Source organism: Platalea leucorodia (assembly GCF_965183815.1).
Source record: "Platalea leucorodia genome assembly, chromosome: 3".
NCBI lineage: Eukaryota > Metazoa > Chordata > Aves > Pelecaniformes > Threskiornithidae > Platalea > Platalea leucorodia.
Genome location: NC_138825.1, coordinates 101577471 through 101600434, shown reverse-complemented (window position 1 = coordinate 101600434; position 22964 = coordinate 101577471). Strand labels below are relative to the sequence as shown.

General features: G+C 40.3%; 1 protein-coding gene across 1 annotated transcript in view; it reads left to right on the top strand.

Moving 5' to 3' along the window:
• The window catches only part of LRRC1 (leucine rich repeat containing 1), a gene marked incomplete at both ends in the record, with an annotated part of 73697 nt that overhangs the window by 38059 nt on the left and 12674 nt on the right, over positions 1-22964 (top strand). The window contains 6 exons of the mRNA XM_082305984.1: positions 11484-11540; positions 13155-13218; positions 13975-14049; positions 15824-15968; positions 19147-19265; positions 20250-20333. Of these exons, the coding sequence (XP_082162110.1) occupies positions 11484-11540; positions 13155-13218; positions 13975-14049; positions 15824-15968; positions 19147-19265; positions 20250-20333 (544 nt within the window). The remainder of the gene's footprint in view (positions 1-11483; positions 11541-13154; positions 13219-13974; positions 14050-15823; positions 15969-19146; positions 19266-20249; positions 20334-22964) is intronic.

Genomic DNA, 22964 nt, shown 5'->3' with positions numbered 1-22964 from the left:
CATCCTAAATTCTTATGGTCTTATACTCTTGTCTGGGAACCTGCCTAATACAGCCAGTGAAATCCCTAATTCATCTTCATGTAGTACAGTGATCAGTATGTGCTTAGGGTCTCTTTCTTTTTTTTAAACTACCTGCTTAAAATCTTGTGGCACTGCAAATTTGCCCTACTGTCTTAAATGGGGAAAGCAACAAAAGTAATGGCAAATATTTTCCAAACAGCAATACTTTGAAGGTTAGTTAGGAAGTTCTTCCTAATGGCAGATAATAGACTTGAATTGCCTTGCGGTGAACCATTAGTGGAAGTGTGTCTTCCTCACGAATTCAGATACCCAGTCCGTTTTTCACATGGTGTGATGTAGAAGATGAATGCCAAACTTCAGCTTCACTGTCCCAGGCCAGTGTCTGAACTTGTTCAAGCCATTGATATGTAGAGTTGCTGTTAATATTTTTCCTGTGCCATTAAAAATTCTTCTGCATAGACCTCTTATATTTTTCTTTTCCTTTGTGATGCCAAAAGGAGTATTTTTAAGGGTCCCAACTGGATGTTTGAAGAACATAGGCAAGGCCTCCCTTGAACCATTTATCTTTCCTCTTGCTTGTGCGTAGCTATGCTCAGCGTATGTCAACTTTTCTTCTTCTGTGTGACCACTTCAATCTGCATATCCAGTGCTGGTATATGTGCTGAAAGTTTTCCCTTGTTAGATGAAGCATTCCTCTTTTAAGCTCATGTATTGTTTTAGGGCATACTAGAAAGATGCGTGACACGCTGCTTTAGGACTTGATAACAGACTAGATGCCTTAATATTAGCAGTGCTATTTTTTGTGTTTCTCTGTGATTTGTGTTCTCTTGACTCGTGGTGTGGTTGCTATCTGGAGTAAAACAGTGAATGCTAATGCATGTGAGATATTTTAGCTAATAATTAGGTGGGTGCAGCTTGGAGCAGGAGTCGTCCTGTTGGCTAGTTGAACCATTTGGAGAAACAAGTTACACAATTAAGCTGTGAGTGGGAGTGTCTTTACAGTGTTTCTCGGTCTAATGAGAGCAGATCTAATTTCCTTGCCTATTCTGCAGGACCATGTGTGTCTGTAGAGCTGCCCATCGAGCAAGCTTAACCTGTTCTTCCCAGTGTGGGTAGCATTTAGGAATTTCCCCTTGCTTCCAGGATTTTTCTTCAATATTTCCTTATTTGTGTAACACCCAAAACACAGGGCATGACTTTTTTTCTGAAATTAAAAAAATAGAGTGTTTATATGTAAGGGTATTTGCGTAAATCAGGGTGTTTGTCTGTAAGGCTTCCTAGGGCATACCTTACAGTAATATGAATAATCTAATGTCTGTCTGTCCCCAGCACCTTCTCTGTCCATTTGTGTCCATTCTGTAGCTTTGGCTTCAGGTTTAGTTCCCCACCACCACCACCAGCCCACTGTGATGTTGGCTTTTTACCAGCAAAGATTTGGGAACTTAGAGATCCATAGAGTGCTCTCATGGCTTAATGTCTAGAAAGAGAAAAGAGATTGTGTCAGCTTTGGATGTTTGTTTATTTATTTGTGGTTCTTAGGCTTGAATGAAGTCCAGGTACCTTCTTTGGAAAGCCTTTTATGTGTGCCTCTGATGTTTAATCTAGCACTGGACTCTCAGATGGGTGCTTCACAAGGAATCGGCCCTAACAAAAAAAACTCAGTCCTTTCAGCATGCAGTGAGTATTTGAAAAAGACAGTTATGTGTCAGACTCTGTGAGGACAACAAAATCAACAAGCGTCTTTAATGGCTGAAGTGCAGTGCTTCACTACTGTGCTTTATATTATAATTTAAGGCCTGCTATCCGTCAGCACACCAAACATCTAATTCATATCCAGTTTTTAGCTTTCACCATTTTTTTCAGCAGTCTTGTCTGTGCAAATAAAAAAGCTTTCCTCTGCCATACGCAATCTTTTTTTTTTTTTTTTTTTTTTTATTCCCTCCGCTGTAAAATGTATAGATGGTCTCCTACTTGGACATGATCTTCAAATCCTGAGGATTCAACAAAAGATCATAGTAATAATCATGATTTGTAGTATCCCCATCATTCACAGCCTCCCTCCCCTGCTTTGTTTCAGAGAACTGCACAGTCTGTGATGCAAGAAAGTAGAATAGCTTTATTTTAGCTTTAGAAACTTTTGATGTGGGGAGGGGTGAATTTCTTTAGATGGGAAGGATATTCTTCTGATGCCGATGACTGATGAATCTGGTTTACCCCCAAGCTGCAAGCAGGCTGAATGGATATGTGGACCTTACTACTGAAAGGGAATTACCAGGTAAGCAGAGAAATTTTCCTCTTAACATCTGCAGCTAGCAGGTAGAATGCTGAAACGGGCATTTCATTATGACAGTGAACATAATGAAAAGAATAGAGCAAATGTTACTGCACTTAGGAGCATAGTTTTGTGGAAAGATTTGTTATAGGCACGCTTTTTGAGAGTCGTGGAACCACAAATATCCAGAGATTTCACGTTAGAGAAACAAAGTCACTGAGCGTGGTGATTTTCTATATACATGCGTGTTTAATTCTAGAGGTTTTGAAGTTTTTGGCAACTTCTGAACTCAGAATTTTTAATGTTGATCTGAATAGGAGTAGCTGTAGAATAAAAGATCTTTCAAGGAATGGATGATGCGCTCAATGCAGATGATCCAGAAGCAGATCTGAATGGCATGCTTATTCTGATAATGGATTCCTGGGCCAGCCCACGACTGTTTTTCTTAGTGTATGATAGGATGCCTCAAGTATAGATTACACATCCGGTAGCATCACACAGAATGCAAAATGCCCTCAAAATTGTGTGGAACAAGACAATGTAATTCTGTTTTAAGGTTTAGCATAATAATGTCTGATTAAAATACAATCTTACATGATACAACAAAAGTGATCGGGAGGCTTATCTTGCAAATACATAGGGGGAGGACTGTTTGTAGGTGGTCTGGCTAGGCTGATACAAATAGTATTAAAAGGTCCCACTCTGGCTTATCTGAATTTAGCATGACAAGTAATATTTACAGAGTTTGAGTAGGTAGAGCATTCAGTGTTAATCACAGCTGTTTGCTAAATGGCAAAACTGAATGTTAAGGAACTTGAAAGTTTATTTCAGGAACACTGTTTAACAATGTAATAGTGAATGCAGTGCCATCTGGCCTTTAAATAAGAGATGTTGCATCTTGTATGTTACACAAGGAAGAAATATTCAACATATATTTAGCAATATTTTTTTGAAATAAAGTGATTCAATTTTTTTATTTAAGTCATTGAAGATTGACATTGCATGAGTGGAATGGAAGGTATTTAAAAATGAAATCTTGTAATAGTGAATTGGCTTAGCCTCCCCGACCTGTTTCAGTAATCTTGATAAGTAAATTGGAGAATGTTCAGTTAAAGCATTCAAAAGTGAACAGGCTGAGCATAATTACAAATCTCTCTTCTTCTTAATGATGCCTTTTGAAGGTCATAGGGAGTTCAGTGTTCCTGTCCATTTTTTGGACCATGCTTGTTGCTGTGTGTGAGGGAGAGAGAAAGTAGAACAGATCTCAGCAACTTGAAAACCAAGCTTATGTAGAAAACTAGACGTAATTAGCAGCTTAGACTACCTCTGTTACATATTTAGGGAATTCCTTGGCCATAAACTGTAGAACTTTCCTCTGTTTTTAAAACTTGGATGTGACTTGTACTACTGGCTGTCTGTTTAGTCTTTCCTCCAGTTAGTGGCTGATAAGATACTAATGTTTTTTATCCTTCTGTTTTCACTTGTGGAAGATCTGTAGCTTTTTACCAGCCAATTAATGGTATTGACAATTCAAGTAACTGACTAAGCAAATGCTCATCCTCTGGCTTTCAGTCTCTTTGCTGTTTAAGTCTAGGATGGCAAAATTATCAACTTTACTTTCTTTTGTGCCTGTCCAAGGAAGGAGTATTTTTTCCCCCATAATTTGTGTCCACTTCTCCCAGCTCTGTAGAAGATGGCAAGTATTAGGAACATAATGCTTACTTTCAGATTTTTATACTAGAATTCTTCTTACTAGTATGTTGTCCTGCTTGTCAAACTCCAGACGTGGACTGCTAAGGAAAGCCTCGTGTGCCTTTCCCTTGCACATTATACACCTAAACTTGAAAGGAAAGAATAACGTTTAACTTAGATACAAGTTACTTCAAGGTGCTTTGCCTCCAAAAAGGAGGAGGAGGAATGCTCTCAAAGATGACTTCTGGAAGAGTGGTCTTTAACAATACTGGTGAGACATAATAACAGTTCCATCAAAACTAAATCTAGTTACCTTGCTTTGCAGTTGTTTTTACAGCATCCCTTGTATTCCAAGGTAGAACCGTAGGACTTCACGTGTGTGAAGATAGTTTGTTTTGAAATGGATAGGTACACTCATTTAGGAAATTAGTACTTCTTGTAATTTCTGGCTCACGTAAGAATTTCTGGGATTCAGTAGCTTAGAATTTGCAAAAATCTCTCTCCCCTGTTGCATGGTGTGGGCATAGTCTCTCTCTTTAAATTTTATGGGATTGATCTTACAAAAATTCATTAGTGCTCTTCTTTATCATTCATACTGTAAAACAGGTTTCCATAAGCAAAGGGTAACCAAACAAAGAGGCAGGAGACTGGTTAAAGGTGACATTTGGGGAAGGAGGGGGGAAGCTTTAAGCTTAAGCTAGACTTTTTGGAGAAAGAATTTTCTTGAGAAAAGGAAACTAGCTGCAATGCTGTACTATTTGTAGGTTACTGTATAATGGATGTGAATTTTAAGGTTCTTTCATGATAACTTTGTCTAATTATATGCCAGCATTAAGCAGTAGTTGGAAGCAAAATAAGCATGTAGTTTTGAACCTTTTAAAAATGAGGGCCTATAGACCATGAACTACATGGTTGTATGTTAACAGAACCTTAGGAAATTCGGGAAGCATAATCCTTCCCTATAAGGCTAATATTGCTTTTGTTGCATTGGAAATGTCATTACACCAAAATTCCACATGGAGCTGGTTTTTCAGACACTGAGGAAGGATGTGGTGCTGGCAGGTATAGTAACTGTGGGTAAAATAAGGCAGACTCAGGGAAGAACTGAAGTGGTAGATAACTCTGGAAAGGGGTGCGTGCTACAGAAGTTCTTGAAACCACCCAAGTTTAAGCACCTAATTTCACAGAATCATAGAATGTTTTGGGTTGGAAGGGACCTTTAAAGATCATCTAATCCAACCCTTCTGTTGTGGGCAGAGACATCTTTCATTAGATGCGGTTGCTCAAAGCCCCATCCAACCTGACCTTGAACACTCCCAGGGATGGGGCATCCACAACTTCTCTGGGCAACCTGTTCCAGTGCCTCACCACCCTCACTGTAAAAAATTTCTTCCTTATATCTAGTCTAAATCTACCCTCTTTAGGTTTAAAACTGTTGTCCCTTGTTCTGTCACTGCAGGCCCTGGTAAAAAGTCTCTCTCCATCTTTCTTATAAGCCCCTTTTATATATTGAAAGGCTGCAATAAGGTGTTCCCAAAACCTGCTCTTCTCCAGGCTGAACAAACCCAGCTCTCTCAGCTTTTCTTCACAGGAGAGGTGTTCCAGCCCTCTGGTCATTTTCATGGCCCTCCTTTGGACCTGCTCTAGCAGGTCCATGCCTTTCTTTTTCTGGGGACCCCAGAGCTGGATGCAGTACTCCAGGTGGGGTCTCATGAGAGCAGAGTAGGGGGCAGAATCACCTCCCTCGACCTGCTGGCCACGCTTCTTTTGATGCAGCCCAGGATACAGTTGGCATAGGAGTTGGAGTTTGGAGACTGGTCTTTTCAGGCTCCTTCTGCAGTCAATGATACAGTCAATGAAGAGAGGGTGAGAGAGAGAGGCTTCTTTTGGGAGTGACTTGGAACAGGAGCCTATCCCAAAGGTATATGCTGTACCTTCAAATACTTAGGGTCTGAGTAAGTGGCATTTTGAGAGCTGCCTGGTGCCTGCTTAACCCTGTCATTTCCTTGGGGAAGAAAATCTGCCAAACGTCAGGTTCTCAATGAATTGTCAGTCTGCAGCTGGAAGCCCTGGGGGATGGGAGTAGCTTAACAGGATCCTGTCAGATGAGTGACTGGTCGCCTAACTGGTGTGTCCTGGGCAGGGTCATACATGTTACTGGTAGTTTTATTTGGGCAGTGGGGATGGGTTGTAATATATTTAAATATGGCTAGTTTCATGCATTTTGTATGCTGTTGTCAGAGTACCACAGTTACCTTCTCATCTCTTGGAAGACCCTTGATAGCCAGAAAAACTAGCATGTTCCTTTTTTGCATAAAAAAGAAAGAGTTGCCTAGATTAAACTCCCTTCCTTGCCAGTCTAGTGTCACGATGAACGTTTCGAAGTGTACGTGCTGTGTAGAGATGCAGAAGCAGGCATTATCAAAGTAACAGTAATCTTCAGATGCTGGCCCAGTGAACTGAAGTCCTTTGGAACTGGTGGAAGTAGCCAGAATGTGGATTTTCTATCTCATTTCTGTATGCTGCATCCTTGGACTGTGTTCTGTGACCATCGCTACTGCTGCATAAAAAAATGTAATACCAGACCAAATTCAGAATATGTTCTGTGTTCTCACCTTAGCCGTCCTTATTGTGTAGGACCTTCCCTTGTTCTGTATAAACAGGGGGACCGTGCCCATTCTCCTGTCTTTCCCTTCTTTTACAGTCTTACAAACGTGAGGAAAAACTACATTTGGGATTTTACATTCCCCATACCAGCTGAAACTTGCTGGAAAGGGTGCAGATGGGGCCATGCATTTCTGCAGGTGCTTCAGATCTTCATCTCTTCCAACTTTGCTTCCTTGTTTCCCAAAGCCTGACTTCTCGTCTTGCATGCTCAGCTTGTGGTGCTCTTGGCATAAGGTCAAAATGTGTGACTTTTATTACTCAAATAAGAGAAGGCTGTTGTCCAGGTTTTAATGACTAAACACCTTTAGCTTTTGTATTAGTCCTTTTATCATCTGTCTTTTATTTTCTCGTAGCTTTTTCCACATTTCTCTTTCTACCTTTGTATTTTTAACTTCATTTTCACAAGAAAATAGCATATATCTTAAAGGCTTCTGAGGAAAGCACAGTGCTGGTGTACTCCAACAGCTTGGGTGCTCCCAGTCCTGTTGCAGGGACTGGGATAAAAATAGGATTGGGATAAAAATGGGATGTATAGTGTTGTCTACTGTCACTCTTAAGGCTGACTTTCTGCCCTCTTGAATAGGGGAATGATGCAGCTGTCCCTGATAAAGTTAAAGCACTAGGATAACTCATATATTTAATGTATGTGGTACACTGAAAATGTAATTTCATCCAAGGTAACCAGGGAACATGTCTCTCTGTCTCTTTTTTTTTTTTTTTTTCTTTAACTGCAGTTGATGTTGTTTTAAATTGCTCTTGTCCAGAGAGTCATCTGCTTTTGAAATGGTTGTTTTGTAGGGCATGTTGCTACTGATAATCTCTTTGTAATTAATCCAAAGAAACAGTGACTTGCTTTGGCAGAACATGCTTTTGTTCCAATCTTAGCAGCTGGTTCTAGTCTTACCCTTATTTTGGAGGAGACCACTATGGTTGACATGAAGGAGTATTTGTGGTGTTCCCTGTCTGTAGACCATGTTGGATTGCGAGTTTCTCTCTCAAATCCTGACAGGAACGCTCAAGAAAGACACTTCCAGCATTTATGAACTGCTTTGTTGCCATTAGTTTTGTTCTCAGTTACTGATTTCACATTCTTCTTTTCATTCTTCTAGCTCACATGATGAATACCAATATCTACAGTTACTTTAGATACAGCACTGAATAAGTGTATCTGGTTTGTACTGAAAATGACATTTTTAGCCATGTCGTACCTTTCAATTTGACTTGGTTCCACCCTTACACCTGAAGTCTTCTGGAACACTGAGATGGAAAACTTTGTAATTATTTCGGATACTGCATCCTCCGCCTGGTTTGGCTGTTGCCTTGTGCTCCGTAATTTCACACACGTGCTCAGTGTTCGAGGTGTGTGTGGTAGCATTTGCGGTGAGAATTATTACAGTATTAATGCTTTTTACAAGCTTCTGTGAAATAGCTTCTTACAATAGTAGTCTTGGAAAAGTACTTAGGGGTTTTTTGGTCTTTTTCTTGTTTTTTTTCTTTCTCCTTTAGAATATAGATGACATTTTGCTTGTACGTTTTCTGTTGGGTTTTTTGTGGGGAGCGGTGACTGCTTGTCTGTGGTGGAGAGCAGCCTGCGATGCTCTATGGTGCGTTTGTGTTTCTAAATGCAGCTGGTGAACAGCTGCCGATGGAACTGTGTGTCCTGTCTGAGTAGGCTAGATTGCTGTTGCCTTTGTGTTTTACGGATCGAAACAGGTAACCTCCTATGACTGGTTTTCTCTCCTAGATGAAGATTAGGATTAGGGAAAGACACTGAAATCATTAAAGTATGGCTTCCTTTAGTTCCTTTCAGAGACTTCAGAAAGACTCTTGACTAACAGTGCACTGATAAAATTAAGGGCAGAGGGAAAAGAAGAAATGATTTCCTTTAGTATATTGTGAAAAATCTCTGTTTGTAGTTGAGAAGAGGAAGAAGTACACTTTCTGGAGAGAATGTGTTATTAAATCAGAAAACATATTTGAAAAATAGCAAGAAATGTAGGATTTTTCTTGCAAATGACTAAAAATCCTGTTTCTTAACATACCTTAAAAACAGAAAAATGTTTGTGAACATACAAGGTGTTAAGAACCTGTTGGTAAATTTAAGCAAGAGCTATATTTCTGCTCATTCTGCTAATGTATCGGAGATTGGTGCTTCAGTACATCAGTGTGCCTTTTATATGATGCTATTTTATATGATAACTGTCACATTTTCCCATTTTAAATTGCAGCACATAAGTTTGCTGGGAGCCGCTTCTGTAACTAGTTGAAATTTAAGAGTAATGAATCAAAAATTTCCTCTCACTTTCTAGCCTCTCTTTTGGATGGATCCACCTTAAACATAATACTTCAGTCTAATGGGGCAGCTTTGCTGGTATAAACTTCATAGACTTCGTCTCTATTTTACATTACTTGGTGGGAAGCTTCATTTTGCCTATTGGGGCCTGCTTACATTGGGTTTGGACTCAAGACCTTGTAAGAAGTAGAAAGGATAGTTTCAAGGGGTGGAGGGCAGTGTCTTTGTTTTGTTCCAGGGTAGAGTTATAGTTGTAAGCATGCTGTGGGTGAGAATAGCTGAAGAATAAAGCATTTCTGCTCCAGAAAGCTGTGTCATTAGAGATGAAAACCTAATCCCGCAGGTAGCTGACTCCCGTAAGAAGAGAACCTAGCCTGTGACTGCCATCGGCCACAGCCAGTCTCCGAAATGCATGGTACGCGGTTGGATGCAAAGACAGCTGTTGGTGGGCACCCACAAGGGCACAGCTACCCTGTGAGTCCTTACAGCGCTGCTGGCTTCGGCAGTACAGATGCCTTCCTTGCACCTTTTTGGCAGTTGTACTGGCCCAGGTGTTTAAGGGGATTTATTCTATGTTGTATTAGGGATCTGTGTTACTCTTTTTGCTGGGTTATTTTTAAGCAGGATCAATTCCCTGAGCTGATTCACTGGCCTGCCCCAGTTTAATGATATGATGAGGCTGGTTAAGATGGTGGTTCCCAAGCTCTTGCTGCTGAACGTGGTTTTGCTGAGAAAGATTTCTGTTTAACCACAGCCAAAGTGGTGTCTGATGTAAGAAGAGAAATTAAGAGATTGCACCATTTTACTCATTGACACTTCAGCGTGATGGGGAGGGAGATAAGTAGATGTGGGGTGATCTGTAAACACAAGATTACAAGGCAGCTTGGCAGTGTGCGCATCCTTTTTGTATTCTCTTGATAAAAGTGAATCATGGGCCTCACCTAATAGGAGTTTGAAGAGAAAGTGCAAAAAACAAAGAAAGATTGGAATAGGTTTCTAGAAAACCTGTAAACAAAAATGTAATGGCAGTCTGTGGGTGGCAATGTGAGTAACAGCAGACCCACGTTCCTCTCGGAGAGAAACAGTTCTCCATCGCCCCTTCCCTCTCCCCCTCCACTGGTTTGCTTTCCATGAAGATGTCAGATACCGTGTTGCATCTTGACTTGTGTTTTATAGTGTTAAAAATTTTATGTGAGAGTTTTCTCTTGTGTTGTTGGAACGATGGCTTCCTTATTACCTTGTTTCTGTCAAATGATTTTGAGTGGCAGTAGCTGAATTATTCTTACTTGTCTTCTAATTGAATTTGTAATAGGCTTCTACTAAAATATCTTCACCTATGTGGCATGTTTTAACTGTATTTCTTCTGGAGGAATACAGAACCCATGGGGTAAAATGTGCTTATTTTAAAAGCTGGAGAGGACTGCTGAGACCATAATCAAAGCTCCTGTGAGATTTTATTCATTGTTTTCTGAATGCAGTATGAAATAGGTGCTTGAAATAAGGATGTATTTTTCAGGCACCATCCAAAATCAATCCATGAAAAATCTTCTTTCCCCTTTAATGACTCATTAGATCAGTTATGTTGTTTTCCCTGCTTAGGGAGTATTGGAGTCACAAGATGAAGGTGTTTCTTTAGTTTTATTCAGGTTATCAGCTGCTTTTTTACTGGGGCTAACTAATGATCCTGTAATTCAATATATTGGTATCGTTTAAAGTGAAAATAAATATTACAGTTTTATGTGGTTTGAGTATATGGGCTTGTTTTTTTTTCCTAAGGTGTACAAACAAAAACATTTTGGGTTTAGATTTAACATGTGTTTCAAATTTAGTGGAATTCCTTTTTTAATATAGATTTTATTTAAGGCCTAGCACACCGTCCCTCTTCTCTGCACACCAGGACAGAACATATTCTGTTGTAGGAAACTACTTATTTGCAGTTAACTGTATTTGATTTTTATTTTTCCCTGGGATGCTGGAGGATTAGAGCAGATTATAGTGTTGGGATAATGTATGACTCTCTGTGTTCCATTTAGTCATAAATAAACCCCTGAAAAATCTGAATGTTGCTATGGTGATGTTAGGAAAAGCCTGGGATATGGAGTAAGTGAGCCGCTTAGAAGCATAATGTCACTTACAGTAATGAGCACGCTGTCGTTGGAACAGCCATGGGTTTACCTGGTGCTCTGTAACTTTGGTAGCCCACGCCAGATTCTGAAAGCGAGTAAGTAAACGCAATTCATATGAATTCATATGAATACACTCTGTTGAGTAACTTGCAACTACTGACCTTTTAACAAATGGAAATTTGTGTTTTGTCTGTTTACTTTCTAGCTTTAATGTGTTGAAGTATCACAGAGAAACAAGCAAAAACTTCCAGTCTTTGTATGCTGTCTTTCAGTTCACAGCAATTTTGTTTTAAACTGTGTAAACACATGAACACATATTTTTCTTCTGAAAGTGTGGAATATAAAAAGTAAGATTGCATTAAAATGTGGTTTGTTCTTTTTTTTTTTTTTTTTTTTTTCTTTCTCCTTTTAGCCTTTATAACCTGGCTTCACTGGAACTTAGAGAAAATTTGCTGACATATTTACCCGAGTAAGTGACATTTCATGTGTTTGATTATACTAACATAAAATGTTCTTATTCTTAAAATCTGCTAACATATGAAACTGAATGACAGCTAGAAAAAAATATTCAGTGCCAACTGACAACATGTATAAGATACAGCTTTGTTTTAGCAACACCTAGTTACATCCGTTACTTCTAGTTATACGTGGTTAGTAGCAGGAGCCTGCAGTCTGTGTCAATTGGTTTTGCTCTATAAAAATATTCTGTGTAAAATACAGCAGCACCAAACATTTCTTTCTGCACGCATTGAATGAGCGCATTGGAAGTGGGAGTGGTGGTTTGGGTTGTTTTCACGCTGAAATTTCATAACTGTGAAAGTAGGGTAATAGGATCTCAGAGATTTCCACTCTAGACCTTCATAGCATTTAAATAAGTGTTCGTGTTCAGGGCTAAGTAACCAAAAGCTTCCAAAACCTGGAGATCAAAGCCTTGGTGGCAAACTAGGCCTACTGATATCTGAAGTCTGACTCCACCCACCATGATTTTGGGGGGAAAAAAAGATATCTAGATGTGTCTGTGCTGTCTGTATTGTGGCAGAGGAATTGGTGGTTTTTTGTAAGATTAATTGGGTGTCTTATATTTTGGGGATCCTTTTTGGCTGCCTGGAAGAAGCCTCTTCTTTCTCTAGTGAAGGAGTTTCTTTCCTTCACCACTTGGCTGCTTCTTGCAAGAGTTTTGGTGACTCCTGTTCTGCTTGTTTGGATAATCTAATAGATACTGTAATAGATTTAACCTATTTTAATCAGAGTCTCTTCCCCAGTTGCTTTGGGGTCCTTTTTTCCTGTCAGTCTACCCAGTACCTCGGTTGTGGCTGTTTATAGCTGTGAGCCACAAGGCACTTTAAATGTCAGTGGTCAGAAGATATGAATTGCTAGCTAGGTTTTGCCATGCGGTGTCAGAACGAACCTGTCACAAATGTTGACAATTTTATTGCTCCTGGAAAATTCTGACTGTCAGTAATGTAGCTGACGAGTCTTGCTGGCTTTTGTGCTACTGCGGCTTTGGGGAAGGTAACCAAGAGCTCTACAACAGGCTGCTTTTGAAGTAGAAGGATGGCCCTCTGCGTCTGCTCATGTTCAGAGAACTTCTTTTACATCCTTTTGGGCTCCCCTCTGTTTGCATCCTCAAATCCAACCTGAAGTAGTTCAGAAATGGATAGATCACGTTGAGAAGATAAATGATGGATTTATTGAGTCTTGAGTCACACTGTTAATGTGATCACTATGGGGAATTTTTATCCAGTTGTGTAACTGTAAATTCCCCCTAAAAATAAATCTAACCAACTGTACTAAACTATGTGGCATTGTCCACCCTGAGGGAGTGATGGTTAAAGTAAAGAATAATGATTTGATTGCCTATACTAAGTTTTAAGTTTCATGCTGTTTTCATACAGTTATACTGACAAACCAAATTATTTTTTCAGTAAGACATTCCTGCAAATAGTCTATGCCCAGTAAAATAACTATCTGTCTACAATACGTTGTAATTTGAAATATGAGTTTCAGTAAAATGAGCTCATTCAAATACATGGGGTTTCTGTTGGTTTAGTCTGATGTGGTTTTGTTTTGACTTATCTCGCAGATCACTTGCCCAGCTGCAGCGACTAGAAGAACTTGATTTAGGAAACAATGAACTATATCACTTGGTAAGAGAACATGACACTGAAAGTGCGTGTTGGTCTTGTTTTATGCATCATTTAGATTAAATAGGTTGTAGGATGTCCAAAATTGAAGAAAGACAAATGTATGGAGGGAGAGTGTTTTTATACATACAGATGAATTTTGTCAGTGAGTTGGTGCTTCTCATATCTGGTTAGTCTTGTTCAGTACAATATTACTTTACCCAAAAAACTGCAGCTGACTTCTAGAAAATGAGAGCACTGCACAGCCTTTTCTACAGAAAGAAAAAGGAGTGGAAGGGCACAAACTCTTGCCTGCACTTGCAGTTACAGTGAACACATGGGCTTCTGTAGGGAGCTGGACGGGCTGAGCACAGATGAAAGCTCAGCTATTCCCAGGGTGGGAGTAGGAATCTTTGGGAAAAGGCTGAGGCAAACTGTTGAGGGTTGCAGTGTCTGACATTGTGGCAGATAGATCTACCAAAAGATACGTCATCTCCCTTAAGCTGACTCAATTAAATGTTGGATTTGCAGTAAATTGAGTGTGTATGCAATTTGTTAGTGCATGCCAGTTGAAGTATGGTAGCTTGTTAAGCTCTAACAATTAATTTGTATGATGGAGTTTGCAGATGCTTACAGTCACCCTTGCTGCATTTAACCATGGTACCTCTAAATACTGCTTGGAGTAAGGACTGGTTTACTCAGACTGTAATTACGGGGTGGCCATTTCATTTTTACTTGACGCTCCTATGCTACTTAACGTTATTACTTTTTATGTTATAGCCAGACACAATTGGTGCACTTTTCAATCTTAAAGACCTCTGGTTGGATGGAAACCAATTAGCTGAAATACCTCAGGTAAAGATGAGCTCTACTGATACTGTTTTGAAGATGCTTTTAAAAGAAAACCTTTTTATTCATACCTAAAGGGAGGCAGTTTAAATCGAAGTTCCCTTGGTTCACGTTGCCTGGGTTTAGTTTTGTATGTGTAAGAGTTTTCTTTTAATAAGTTCCTCTGCAAGGGATTGTACATGATATCATATGTTGTCAGACATTTTCTTTTAAACATTTTGACAAAAGAATTGTTTCCTAATAGGCACATTGTTCAATTTACAGGATGACACATCCTCTGCTTGCAGTCCTGGCCCAATGATCAGGAAGCCACTAGTAGACTGAGCTAACCCTCACCTTTTGTATCTATTTAAATTGCAGTTTTGACAGTTTTGAGGATGAATCATTGCTTTTTGGCAGTCATCTTCTTCTATTCAAATACAGTGTTTGGGAGAAGTACAATAATAGAACTGTTGCCATAAATAGAAATTTAGATTTATGCAGGCTCACCCCCATCTGACATCAGTCATGGGGTGAGGGGCCTTAGCATTTAAAGCTTACAGCACTCAAAATTCCCTTTCTTAAGAACTGTGATAACATGTGGGATGGTTTCTTTTCCCTCCTTTTCCTTTAGAGCCAAGTCAAAACCTGTTTTCTCCTGTTCCTCATGCACTTTGCTGTTGTTTGCTGTATTGATGTCGTTGTCAACAGTGTAACTTGGAAATCAGTTACAGTTTAGTGGTCTCTGTTGACTTTGTTGTCATTGTTGGTTTGGCCTAATAATTTTTAAAGTAGATATAGTTAAACACTGATAATCATTCATAAAAGATCAAGTGTGACTTCAGCAGCTGTTTTTATTGAAGCTGATAATTATTGTGTATTTTGTCTAATGTCCAAAAGATGAACTTGTAGGGTAAGAGGTGTGTGTGTGTGTTTAATGAAAGATCCTCTTGAGAGGCAAACATTTCCAAAATAAAAGGACTGATCTTGCGAGTTAGGATCAAGGCTGTCACTGTATGAAAATTTCATATATGTAGAAGTAAAGGACACTTCTGCTCCAGCTGTTCTGTTCTCTGAAAGATGATTTGGATGACTAAAATGAGAACTATTCTAGAGCGTGTACAGGGGTGTCTGTGTCCATGGGGAATGGGAGGGTGCTCTGATGGTTAATAGGGACAAAAGTATTTCTCCATCAGATTTAAGCTAATTGGTGGGTTACCATTGTAAAAAATTAAGTAATCATTAATAATTGTAGATGATGGCAGTATAACTTGGCAGTTCAAATATGCTTGCTAGAGCAACACTCCCAATTCCTATTTCTACATTTGTTGCAGTTGGGAGATGTGAAGATATGAAATCCCTAGATGTCATGGCATGTTGCTGTATCAGCCAGGAGAGACTAATCCTAATTTGCCTAGGGTTAATTGGGAGGGGCAGACTTTAATTACGTGGAGGTTGATAATCTGTAGTTCTGAAAAAACAACTTTGCAGTCTTTACTTGAGGAACACTCCAGTTTTGGCTGGTGCTTGGCTGGGTGTGCTCAGCATACCTTGTCTGACTGCGGAAGCCAGTCTTAATAGTTAGAATAAGAAACTCTGATGGAATCACATGGTTGGTTTATTATATGTAAGATGTAATTATTTACTTTTTTCTGCATTTAGAGGTCATACAACGAATGGCCAATTTAGAGGTCATGGAGAGAATTGTTGTTCTTTCTGGAATTTCATTGCGATGGTAAATTTTTCAAATTGCTTTGTTACGTGTTTGGGCATGACTTAAATTTTTTGTCTTGTATCGCAGGAAGTAGGAAACCTGAAAAACCTGCTTTGTCTGGATGTTTCTGAAAATAAATTGGAATGCCTTCCTGAAGAAATTAGTGGTCTGACTTCTTTAACAGACTTGCTTGTTTCTCAGAATTTACTTCAGGTCTTACCTGATGGCATTGGTAAGTACAAGGTGAATGCTATCGCGCAGAACCATTTAATCCACCGTAAATTGGAAGTCATTTGTTGTCAAGTCTTTTGAAGTCTTTTTGTGCAAGAGATGAGCTTGTCTCAGCTTTTTTTTTTTTTTTTCTTCTTAGTATGAAATGCATAGCTCTATTAATTTCTCATTTTAATTGTCTGCATAATGACTACCTTGTAATCCTTTTTTGGTCTTCCCTTGATACCTACCCGAACAAAATAAAAGTTAATATATCCTCTCTGTTCCTACTGTGTCCACGTCACCATCATAACTCTTTAACATTGTAAAATTCTAGTTTGTAACATGCTGTAGGTCACTTGATAAGACTGACTGACAGTATCACTACAAAAAATACATCCTTTTTAGTGGGGATGTGTAATTATCTTCAATTAGACAATGTGATTAATGCTATATTGAACCCAGTGGAAGGCTGTTCCAGCTTCAGCCCATTACTTGATCCTCACCCTTGAGGATCCAAACTACAGCCTTTCTGTGTCTGACCCCTTAAAACAGGTTTAATAACTGAGGAATGTTTTCTGAAGCATTACCAGTGCCATTTTAAGGTAAATGTTTTTACCCTTGCAGTAGTTGTGACAAGTAGTCAGCAAGGCATTGTTTCTCTACTACTCATCAGCTGTTTTTCTGGAGAGTTTCACATTGCAGAAGTGTGCCTTTTCCTTGCCAGCATTTTTTTTTTTGTTCAAAAATAAAGGTTTAGGGGAAGGAGGACTTAGGAATGTGGTTTAACCAGGAATGTGGAAAAGAATGGGCAGACCTTCGCCCTCCCTACATATGCTATATGAGCCTAAGAAAAGAGAAATGTTTTTCTAGAAGTTAAACCTGGGGGAGTGGGGTGACTACTGTGGGTCCTACAGTTGGCTAGTTTGTGTTTGGTAGAGAGTTATAGCAGTGCTCTCTGATGACCTGAGCTGGCCAGTACAGTTGTACATCAGAAATGGAGCTGTACCTTCTGAAAGGGTACAGCCCCTGCAGCCTGCCAGAGGGGAGCTCGTCTCTAACACCAGCTGGTGAACAAGAGGAGCTGCTGCTTCTTGAGAATCCTGTTAACTGGAGATCCTTTCTTAGGGAAGACGATTGCAAAGGGCCAGGCCATTTCAGGCCAGGCCTAGTTTGCATGTGCATTTTGTAACATTTTCTGAATGTAATTCTGTTACAAAGAGAAAAAAAAAAAAAAACAAACACATTTTTCTACTTATGTGAATATAATAGCTTACTTGTGTTTGGAAAATTGGGTAGGACCACAGTACTTATTCCTTTTGTGTAATATTGGTACTTACTATGCAAAATGGAGAAAATCTGGTATTGTAGGTGAAGTGAACCTCGCTGGTCTCTGTGGAAGCTACTGGGAGGAGCTCAGCTGATCACCGAATTGTTGGTTGGATTGGTGGATCTGTAGAGCCCTTGAAGCAGGGCTCTCACCAACACCAGTAGGTCAGGTCAGCTGTGGCCATGTCTCACCAAGTCTCTAAAGGCCCTAATGGAGGCGGCTCCAGCACCCCTGGGCACCCTGTGTCAGTGCTGCACCACCTCCCAGTGAGGAAGCTTCTCCAGAGGTCCAGCTGGGACCTCCCATCCTTCAGTTTGCGGCCACTGCTCTCTCACCTGCCACTGCAGGGAAGAGTTTGGCTCTGTCATCTCTGTAACTACCCTTCAAGTAGTTGTGGGCTGTTCCTAGATGCCTCCTTGGCTGCTTCTTTGCTGGAGTCAACAAAGCCAGCTCTCTCAGCCTCAGCTCACATGTGCCCTGGTCATCTTGATGGCTTTGCACTGAATCTTCATCAGCATCTCGCTTGAACTGGGGAGTCGGGGGGCGGGAAGGCAGGACAGGGCATGAAACTGAGCATGATTTTACAGGTATAGTGGCCAAGTAGATGGGATATAGTAACTTCCATTCATCTGCTGGCCTTAATTCTCCTAACATAGTCCAGCCATGGCGAGAGCGCACTGCTTGTTCGTGTTCAGCCTCGTGCCCACCATAAGCCCCAGGTCCTTTCTAGCAGGGCTCTTGCACAACCCGTCACTTGCCAGCCTGTACTGGTGCACAGGGTTATTCTGCCCAGGTGCAGATCTCTGCACTTCTCCTTGCTGACCCTCGGGTTTCTGTTTAGGTTGCTGTCTTACCGTGTATATCAACCATCTCTTCATGATTTAGCATCGTCAGGGAATTTGATGTGCCAGCCTATTACAGCTATTTTGGACATTGTGGGGATGGGCATGGAAGTGTCAGCAGCTAGTGATGTCTCCCAAATTCTCTGTCTTGGGCTCTGCCTGGGTCAGCTCTGCTTTGCACCAGAGATCGTTCTGATACAAAGCAGCAGAATCATAGAATAGTTTGGGTTGGAAGGGACCTTTAAAGGTCATCTAGTCCAACCCCCTTGCAATGAGCAGGGACATCTTCAACTAGATCAGGTTGCTCAGAGCCCCATCCCACCTGACCTTGAATGTTTCCAAGGATGGGGCATCTACCACCTCGCTGGGCAACCTGTTCCAGTGTTTCACCACCCTCACTGTAAAAAAATTCTTCCTTATACAAGAAAGAACAAGGTGAGCTTTCTGCTCTGAAATAGTATTTTGTCCTTCCTGGGGAGAAGACCTTCAAAGGAGTTTGATTTCTGTTCTGAAAAATGAACTTGGGTGTCATGTCTGACTAACTGGGTTCTATATTAGGACAAAGATACCTTGGTCATGTTTGAGTTTGGGCTGTCACTTCAGTGCAAGCCTTTCTTACTCTGGCTGAGTAGGCATAGGTGATCTTCTGAACACTACTTATGAATAAACATTGTATAATTGAGGAAAAAATAGATAATTTTCTCCTGTTTATAGGCCTTTGGATAGACATGTCCTTGACATTGACATGGGGTACCGTTCAGATTGCAACTGTAATACAATTTGATATGCTTAAATATATATGAATATTTATATTGAATATGAATTCAGTAATGTTATAAACTTGCAAAAATAGTGCGAGTGCCAAGTGAAGCACTGCTTGAATTCTTTTTTTTTTTTTTTTTACCTGGAAAAAAAAGGTCATTGTGTTAGAGGATTTCTAAAAGTTTTGCAGCAGAATGATTTTCTGTAATTAAAGCAGGTATCAGAGGATACTAAGCTAAACAAACGTGTTGGTTTTTTCTGTCCAGGAAAATTGAGGAGGCTCTCCATTTTGAAGGTTGATCAGAACAAACTTATTCAACTAACGGATTCAATTGGAGACTGCGAAAACCTTACTGAACTAGTTCTAACAGAAAACCAACTGCAGGTAAGCATGGTCCTGACTGCTCAAATGGCTGAATCACTTAGCTCATAAGGTTACTCACCATTACCGCTGTTAAGTAGCGAGTTTCCTTTAAATGCATCTTATTTCTAACCTTTTAAATGAATGCTGAAGATCAAGTTGTGTGTAGTAACAATCCTCCCTTCCAAAGGCTTAAGCAATTACATATTCACTCTTGAATCTTCCATGATCAGTAAGGGAATTGAAGCACCTGGAGTGCAGGTGTCATTTACTTTGTTGTGTTTATAATGTGGAGTTTGTGCCACGTTGTATCGTTGCCAATTTTTGCTGTGCCTTATCTGGATCAGACTTGCTGGAACTGAATAGAAGCCCTAAGCACTGCAGAGCTGCTGTTGTACTGTTCCTTGCTCTGCTGATCTGCTCCAGCCGGGTATTAAGTATGATATGTGGTCAATTAAAATAAAATCTCAGACTTCCTTCCATTAGGTATTTCGTTCCGTTATTTTGAAACCGCTGTGTCACAGGACACTGACACTTGGAGAGTAGAAATGTTTATAAAAAAATCTAGGTTTGAGCATTTCTTAAGTTAGGTTGGTGCTTGGTTGAGTTAGGAGCTTAAGCCTGTTGGAAAGATGCCTCTCCGGAGGTCAGTTTATAGCACTTAAGTTAGAAGCTTGCCTCTTAATTAGCTATTTAGGGAGCCTAAAGTTAGGTAATATGGACATTTTGCGTACATGCTTCTGGACACAGCTGTTGTGCATCTATCATCTTAGTGCAGAGATAACTTATGACTGAATTTGTATTAGAAACTGACATTCCTGGACATTTCTTCTGCAAGGTAAAACCTTTGGTCTCCTTTGGAAGGCCTGGTAGTAATGAGGGTTAACTACACTGCAGTTTTAAAAATGGATCAGTCTATTAATTCATTTTTAAAGTGGGATAAGTTTTGTTCTGACTCTGTGAATTTACAAATTCTGTTTGCATATTGTTTTATTTTTGTTGGCACAGTCATTGCCGAAGAGCATTGGAAAACTAAAGAAGCTGAACAATTTGAATGCCGATAGAAACAAATTAACATCTCTGCCCAAAGAGGTAAGTTTTGTGCAATTAACTCTCACAGATGTGATTATACAAACAGAAAACTCTTGATTTCAAATGCCTACAAGAAGTAGCAGGCAGCTTTGATCTACTGGGTATTCTTCCCAAACCGATCACAACCAGAAACTTGTCCATTACATCTGAACAGCGTAAATCTGAACAGCAGCTGTGGTGATTTGGTGGCTTGGAAGTACAAAATGTCTTTGCAGTTGAACAAGAAGGCTTGGATCTAATTAGCTTGTACCTACTAATTCCCAGTGTGGGTGTCAGGTCCAGCACTACTTGAAGACTGGGAGTTCTGGTAGAGTGAATGCATTTAAACATCAATATGCCTCTTCTGCAGGTACTTTAAAAATACTGCTGGAGTCTTCCTCACCTTACACTCTTGCGAGCAATAGCAAAGAGAAGGTTTCATATTCTGAAAAATGATTCAGAGACTGTTTTGACAGTCTTTTTGGTTTTGGAGATCTTGGGACTACTTTTGCCTATAAATATGAGGACCTGATGTGACCAAGATCATTGATACCTCAGATCTTACAGCTATGATCACTAGGACTTCTTGTCTATTGTAACAGTATATGGAATGAAATGAGGCTAGAATTTCTGTTGTGAAACTAAATATAACGAAGGCCTTACAAGTTTAGTTCAGCAGTAAATTCTGGAAAGAGACTGGGGGAAGCAGCGTACTGTGATTGGAGCATGGGACTGCGACTTGGTTCTGTTTGCCCTACTGTTTCTCTGTAATTTTTTTACAAGTAATTCTCCCCCTTAATTTTCCTATCTGTTTCTAACATGTGGCTCTGAGGTCGTAGCTTTTGTTCACTACTTTCAGTCACTTCAGGAGCAGAAGGGGTATGTACTCAGGTGGGAGCCGATGGATGGGAATTGAGAGGAGGGTCAGCTCTGGCTGGTGAGCACACACTTCTGCTCGGGCCCGCTTACTTACAGAGCTTGGACAGCTCGAGGAGGAAGTTTGAGGAGGAAGCAAAGTGGCTGGGAACCGGGAGGTGGGGAAGAGCCGATGGTCTGAAGAGGAGGGATTGAGCAGAGGATGCTGCTGTGGCACTGGCAGCAACAATTCCAGTGGTCCAGGTCTGAGCTGCCATAGGTCGGTCACCCAATCGGGGCTTCATGGTAGCCCTTATTGCTCCTTTACAGATTGGCTTATAAGTGTATGTTTGATGGGGGGGAAGGTGAGAGAGGGAAGAGAAGATGTGAGTACTGCAGCTCCTTAGCAGGACAGTGTCTCCTCTGCTGAGGTGCTGCTGGTTCTGAACAGAGAATTGCAGAGGGCGTACCCAGACGGGTTGCATAAATGCTAGCAAGAGGCAGGACCGTGTTTCTGGGTTGGGATGTGATGGCAATTTTGATCATGTGCTCATTCAGCAGAAAACTTCCCATGTCTTTACAAAGAACTTAATTTAATACATTACACAGGTGTCCTAAACTATCTGTACTTGAGACTCATACAATTCTGTGTCTAGTCCACCTTTAAGCAGAATTGCTCTGAGTTTGTTATAGCCTGTAAGGTTTTACTGATAAACTTCATTTCCAGATTGGCCATTAATAGCTTATGTAGTGTATAAGCACTTTTCTTAGTTAATTAAGTTGATGTATTGGACACAGTGCATGAGGGGGTGAGCAGTGTGGCTTGGAAGGAGCAGGGACAAGAGCGGGTGAGAGGAGAAGGCCCAGCTTCAGAAGCAGGTAAAGCAGGGTGACTATGGAGATTGTCTGTTTTTGGGGAATAACAGAGTCAAGGGCTTGGTGCAGAACAATAAAGGGATGAATACTGAACAAGAAACTGGAGACTTGTAAGCAGAAATGGGTTTCAGATGTGGAAAGTGTTGCCCAGTTGGTGAAGGAGTTGGGGATATCCAAGGGTGAAGTGAAGAACAAGAATGTGTGCGGAGAACATAGTGCACGTGAGAGAGACGGGAGGGGACACCTGCAGAAGGGGTGGGTTAAAGTCAGGGATGCGTCTGTGTTTGGAGAAGGTGGGTGATGAGGAAATGGAAGGTGGTATCTGGAATGAGGTGAGCTGGGGAGTTGCAGAAAGTCTAGGAGATAAAGATGGGAGAGGGTGGTTCCCAGGAAGCTTGGCAGAGAAACAGAGGAAGCAGACATCCTTGGCATCCACTTCTTTGAAATAGATTTTTTTTTTTTTTTTCTGTAAACATCTCCACAGCTATGTATCTTTCTCATTAGAGCAAACACTTTGAAATTATGTTTAACGTAAGATTTCCAGAATGTTTCTTTAAAGTATGTTTTGCTCTGTGGATATTTAAAATCCTTTCTTTTTTATTTTTAAAGGAAGTCAGTTCTCCTCCACCCTCTAGATCGGTGGATTTGAATTCCAAGCTGGTAATGGTAACAAATAGAAAGCAAAACCAACTGATGGTTTATCTCAAAAATACTGTGAATAAGTATGTATTGCAGAACCTACCGTCAAGCTAACGAGACTTTTCAGTTTCAGTTTTTCAGGTTTCAGTTTCAATTCCTTGTGCTTAGGCTGTGCAATAAAACACTTTTCCCTCAAAGTCTTTAGATTGCTTTCTAACAATGCTGAAATGCTAGTTTCGAAAACAGAAAAAAAAGTACTGCTCTCTGCTTGTGTTCCTGGAG